The sequence below is a fragment of the Cicer arietinum genome, chromosome 6 (genome assembly GCF_000331145.2).
Source record: "Cicer arietinum cultivar CDC Frontier isolate Library 1 chromosome 6, Cicar.CDCFrontier_v2.0, whole genome shotgun sequence".
Classification (NCBI taxonomy): domain Eukaryota; kingdom Viridiplantae; phylum Streptophyta; class Magnoliopsida; order Fabales; family Fabaceae; genus Cicer; species Cicer arietinum.
This window is the reverse complement of record NC_021165.2, coordinates 27,600,822-27,607,301: the sequence shown is the minus strand read 5'-3', so window position 1 is coordinate 27,607,301 and position 6,480 is coordinate 27,600,822. Positions and strand designations below refer to the sequence as shown.

The window sequence follows — 6,480 nt, the reverse complement described above, 5'->3', positions numbered from 1 at the left end:
ACCAACTACCTTGGACACACCATCATTACCCATCTTCAACACTCCAAAGTCACCAGAAGTGTAAGATGTGAAGAACTCCTTCCTTGGTGTAACATGCAGTGTAGCACCACTATCAATAATCCACATGCTCTCATCTGATACAAGATTGACTGAGTCATAGTCACGGAGAATAATCAGATCATCACAAGTAGCAGTAGTAACACGGTCATCATCATCATGATTCTTATCTCTCTGCTTACTGTTATTGTTTTTGCTCTCCCTTTTCCATATGAAACAGTTCCTCTGTATGTGCCCCATTTTGTGACAATAATTGCACTCCACATTCTTGTGTCTGGACTTGGACTTACTTCTGTTGTTCTCTCTACTCGCACTTCTGTTATTTTGTCTGTTCCCGTTCGGTTCCTTTCTTTGACTTCGGCCCCTGTTCTCAGTGACAAGTACCTCAGAATGAGATGAAGTACCTTGTGCCTTCCTTCTCATCTCCTCATTAAGAACACTTCCCTTTACACTTTGCAAAGAGACAACACCATCAGAAGCTGAGTTTGTAATTGAAACCCGAAAAGTTTCCCAAGAATCTGGTAGAGTATTCAGTAGCCATAGTCCCAACACTTCATCATCAAATTTGATACCCATACCTGACAATTGATCTAGGAGCCCTTGAAAATCATTTAAATGATCTGAAATAGAAGTCCCCTCCTTGTACCTCAAATTCATCAAGGAGTTCAACAAATACAACTTATTATTCCCTGATTTAGAAGCATACAAAGATTCAATCTTCTTCCACAAGGATCTTGCATGTTCCTCATTAGCAATGTGATTATAAACATTGTCTTCTGCATATTGCCGAATAAAACCACAGACATGCTGATGTTCAAAGCTCCAATCCTCATCAGTCTTGGATTCTGGCTTCTCAGTAGCAAACACAGGAAGATGCAAATTCTTCACAAATAACAGATCCTTCATTTTTCCCTTCCATAAGTGATAATTAGTGCCATTCAAACAAATCATTCTATTTGTATTTGCCTCCATCATTCAAACAAGTCAAACAGCCCCTTAACCAAAGAGCTCTGATGCCACTCTGATGGGAAATTCAACAACAAATATAATAACAACTCTAACAGAGCAATATGCAGCGGATAATCAATTTCCCAAACTTGCAAGAATCTGTGAGGAGCAATCAACAAATAATCACAGCAACTAAAATCACCAATCACAAATGACACAATAATTTTTAACGTGGAAAAACCTTCTCAATGTGAGAAGTAAACAACCACGGGACCAAGCCAGTAACAGAGCTCCACTATGATCAAAATATGGGTACAAGAGAGTTTCTAATATGGCACAAATTCGTGCTCAATAACCAGCCATAAACAGCAAGGTAACTAGTACAACAATCAGCCAACACAATGAGAAAACAAACATGAAATTGAGAAAAAAAGTTCAGCAAAAGAAACCAGAAAAACTGCTGCTGTCCGAGTTCAATTTCTCCCACCTCAGACCTCTGATCGACGATCCAAACGGTCAGAATGAAGTACCACGAGTCATGAACCTGCTGTCCAAATTTCAGCCCGATCCGACGGTGAACGAAGGAGAAATCGCGAATCTAGTGCAGCTGCTCTGTTTTATGCGAAAATAGGGTTTGCTCTTCCTCTCTCACTTTTCTCTTTGCCTTTCTCCCTGAATTCAGCTCTTTTCACGCCCACTAATCTGACCTCTCTCCACTTGGTTAAGTGAGACACATGGACTTGCACATATTGGGCCTTTCTCCACATAGGAAGGGAGCCCAAAACCCAACAAATTGTTGGACGTGATTGAAGGAACCATGTGAAAGTACACTAGTAAAACTCAATCACTTTAAAATTTCCTTCCATATACTTCAAAAAAATTTTTGCAATCAATGAATAAATGTAGTAATGACAAGTCAAATGTTTAAAGATTATAAGAGATTTTGACAACTAATCTCTATCTAAAACCTTAAGTCAATAAGTATATGAGTCACTTTCCTTATATATCTAATATTTAGTTCATTTTTAGTCAATGAGAAATTTAACCACTCACACTTGAACTCAACATTTTCCTTCTCAAGTGTTAATTTCTCACATTTTACGACTGTTACAACCAACAAGACACACCTCCTAATTACATCGTTAGAAAGACTTTCGATACAAGTATTCAATACATTAGGATCCACTTTCGCTCCTCCATAGTCGGATCAAAGTTCTGATACCACTTGCTGGAAAAAAAGCAGACATAGAGAAATTCAAGAAACACGGTCAAAATACAAGAATATAATGTAGAATCTCCAAAATTGAATAAAAAATTAGGACTCTTGTCTAACGACAACTTGAGAACAATACTATGTAATAAATGTTACAACACATATACTTCACTCAAACCTCCCATGGCTTCCAATACATCCACACACTCCTAAACAAATATTTGAACTACATCTAACAACACTCTAACACAACAGTATAAGAGAGAAAAATCATATACAAGCTTAAACTATTTTTGATTGGTGTAATTTGTAATGAAGAATCAAAGTCATATATATAGCTTTGATCTCTTTATTATTTTATAAAACTAAGCAATGTGGGCTATTTCAACATATAAAATCTCAATCAAATCTAACAATCGTCACCTTAAATGAAAATTATATGTCTTCAACTTCCATTGTCTACACCGATAATCATAGTTTAAAAGAATTATCATAATTCACTTGAAGTAAAAACAATTCATAAATTTCTACTTGAAGCTAAATCAATCAAATAATTTCTTTTATATGCCAAAAACTAAATTGAAAATTTATGTTACAACTTCCATATTGACTTTATTAGGAAGTTCTTCAGGAATCGACATAATCTCACAAAACATATTGCATCAATGTCAACTAATGATCATGTGCTAATCAACATCTTGTATAATCTCAGTTGTATTTACACATCATTGACTTCAATTTTCCACAAGCCAATATTGATTCTTCAATCAAATATCTCTATGCCAAAACTTCACAGCATTGAAAAATTTGACATTGTAGCAGAATGAAAATTGTAAATCGTGGCACAAATAGGTTCTTAGGAAAAAATGGTGAGTCATAAAAGGACCACTTAGTAACTAAGTTTGTCCTAGCCATAACATTTCATATACAACACTTCTACAATATCAAAATTCTTTTTTGATGTGAAATATTAGACAATATTGCAACCATATAGCATACTAAGAATTTAATATAGTACTGAACCAAAAACTATTGATACCATATTTTGGGAAAAATAAACTAGAGAAATTAACGTTCAAAGTTCCACCTTTTGGAAAATTATCCTATGTACGAATCCTATTATTGACCACACTATAAACAAATAACGATACTTTCAACGAAATTGCCTTATTCCAGATGAAATCATACAAGGGTGATCTATTAGTTTCCTCTTCATTAACAAGCACATGTTATGCACTCTTAATAGAGTACTACTCACTATGATCAAATTGCCACGTCCACCTGTCAGACACATTTTCTTGCAAAGAAACATTAGACGACAAATCACAACAATCATGAACTAATCCTTCTTCTCAAGAGAACAAATGTCTCATACATCTCCAACCGGCACCATTGACACCCCACTCAATTCTAGCCATATCCTCCACAGACACATTTTTATCACCAACAACCTCAAATAATCTACTATATTATCACAAAGCATTCCACCCTCCATCCAAGAATCACACCAACTATTTGTTCTCACTTAATGAACCAACCCTCGTTATCTATTCTCACTCCTTATTAAGTGTTTTGAATCTTCTTCTCTAATCCATCTTCAACCTCCAACACCACTTGTCTAATAATGCACAATTAAATCCCATGCACCCTCCTCACACCCAACCCACCTTTTTCATGCTTTAAGCACACCTTATTCATTTAATCCAAAATACATTTGTTGAACTTTCGTTGACTAAAATAGATGCAAAAATTGAACTAATAAATTCCATTATCTATTTCCTCCATTTCACCAGAAACCCAATTTTCACCACTACTACTTCAAGATAATTCCATTCCAGTGAATCATAAACCTTTTCTTAATCCGCCTTAAATAATATTAATTGATTTTTCATCCGTTTTGCTTCATCCACCACTTTAACAAATGCATATTGAGTATTTGTAATGTCCTGACGTATCATATTTTTCAACGTGTTTGGCAAGTGCTTTAGATAGAACTTCATACATAGTGTATAATTAATACCTCTCACCAACCTCCCATTTGAGTGAAATTCACTAGGAAATCTCATGAAATCTGATTTGATTTCGTTCTAAAATCTTTCAAAAAATCAAAATTCATTCCATCTTATCTAGGACTTTTATAACTATCGCAGTCCCAAAATGTTTGCTTAATTCCTCTTTATTGAACCGAGATATCAACATCTCTACATCTTGATCTCTTATATAAACTACAACTTATCCACTCCAGGCATTTTCAAATGAACTATTTTGAATTAATTAGTAAAATGATTGAACATTAAATCATGAATATTGTCCACCTCTTGAATATGTACTACACTAACATCAATACTACCAGTAGTGTTATGCCTTCTTCTATTTTCCATTGCACTACAAAAAAAAAAAAAAAAATAGATTTATCATCTCCATCCTTCAACCACAAAATTCAATAATTTTATGTTAAACTCAATTTTTCAACAATTTTCTTTTTTGAATTCTATTTATTTTAATCTAACAATCTTCTGCCGACTACAACCATATAATTAATTATAGAAGACCAATTTTTAAAAGTCTAAGATTTCAAATTTCATTTTCTAGTTTTAAAATGAAATTAAATAAAGAGACAACTTTGTATGGTTCTTTGACCCCACAAGCAAGAGAGGTTATTGATTTACAAAAGACACCACAAAATTTTAAATTCATAAAACCCAAATTGGTAAATTCATCTCCACCAACTTGGTCCTTATTTTTAATATACACCACCCCCCACATGAACTTCATCTAACCTCTTTCTCTCTCTCTATATGTCATAAAGAATACGTTCATCTTGCCCAAGCTTGAAGTTACTACTATATATAACCCTAACCACATAACCCAACCCCCTCCCCAAAAAATATCCCTTTCATCATCTTCATATTCATCTTCAATTCTCAAACAACCAAGATCCATAAATTCAATCATAATTTTTTGAAAAAATTTATTCATCTTTTCTTTTAATAATTATATATATAAAAAATGCCTCCAAAATCTTCTCTCCTCCTCCAAAGAACCGTCGACCACCACTTTGACCACCAGATCGACAACAACACTCTCTTCGTCAACCCCACCACCCAAATCCCCGATCATATTTCCCACTACCACACACACGTGGTAGCCGAAGACCAATGTTGTTCGGCCGTTGTTCAAGAAACAACGGCCTCCATCGCCTCCGTTTGGTCGGTTGTTCGCCGCTTTGACAACCCTCAATCTTACAAAAACTTCATCAAAAGCTGCACCGTGATTGGCACCGGCGACATCAACATCGGATCACTCCGGGAAGTTAATCTTATCTCCGGCCTTCCCGCCGCACGTAGCACCGAACGACTCGAGATCCTCGACGAGGACCGACATGTAATCAGTTTTAGCGTCGTTGGTGGGGACCACCGGCTTGCTAACTACCGGTCCGTGACTACACTTCATCCCTCCGCCGTAGGTGACGGTGCCGGCACGGTGGTTGTTGAGTCTTATGTGGTGGATGTTCCACCGGGAAATAGTAAAGAAGACACGCGCGTGTTTGTTGATACAATTGTACGGTGCAATCTTCAGTCACTCGCGCAAACCGCTGAGAACATTACACAACAAAACAACAACAACGATCCTTAATTTTATTTTTATTTTTACGTTTATTATTTATATATAATATAATTTATTGGGTAATTATTAATTAAGTACTGTTTATATTGTGATTATTGTTACTAGATTGTGTAATGTATGAGTTTCTTAAATATTGCGCTTGATCAAGATTTCCTACTTGATTTATATATATATATTAGGTTTTTTTTACGCAATATTTATTAAGTATTTGTTGTATGAAATTTTGTTCATAAAATTCAAAACATCTATTTTACTCTTTAAGAGATAGTAATAAAGAAATGATGTAATATATATGATATAATAGTAAGAGAGCGATAAAAAAAATACGAATTCAAGAAGATGTACAATTAATTCAACCTCCTGTTTTATATGCATAGTATGAACATGTACACTTAATTCAAGAAGATAAAAACAAAACAATAAAGAGAGAAAAATATTATAAAAAACAAAATTCGTATTTATATATAGTGTAGATATCAACTTTTGTCTACAAAATATTTCTGTTAAATATAATGGTTCTAAAGGTCATTGAATTGTGAAATATTCCTAATTAATTTTAAAGTAAAAATATTAAATATTACGATGAAAAAAAAAATATTTATATTCTTTCTTAGTTTACTATTTTAATCTCATTA

The 6,480-nt window shown here is 34.3% G+C and overlaps 1 protein-coding gene across 1 annotated transcript; it reads left to right on the top strand.

Annotated features, from left to right (window-relative positions):
- The first annotated feature begins 4,999 nt into the window (after positions 1-4,999).
- On the top strand, positions 5,000-5,992 carry LOC101499097 (abscisic acid receptor PYL4-like). Its single transcript, XM_004506744.4, has one exon. It carries the CDS (start codon positions 5,228-5,230, stop codon positions 5,852-5,854), a length of 627 nt encoding a protein of 208 aa, XP_004506801.1. The 5' UTR covers positions 5,000-5,227; the 3' UTR covers positions 5,855-5,992.
- The last annotated feature ends 488 nt before the right edge of the window (positions 5,993-6,480 follow it).

Bases quoted from the DNA above. Each gene is read 5' to 3' on its own strand.
- LOC101499097 (XM_004506744.4), top strand. From the start codon at position 5,228: ATGCCTCCAAAATCTTCTCTCCTCCTCCAAAGAACCGTCGACCACCAC.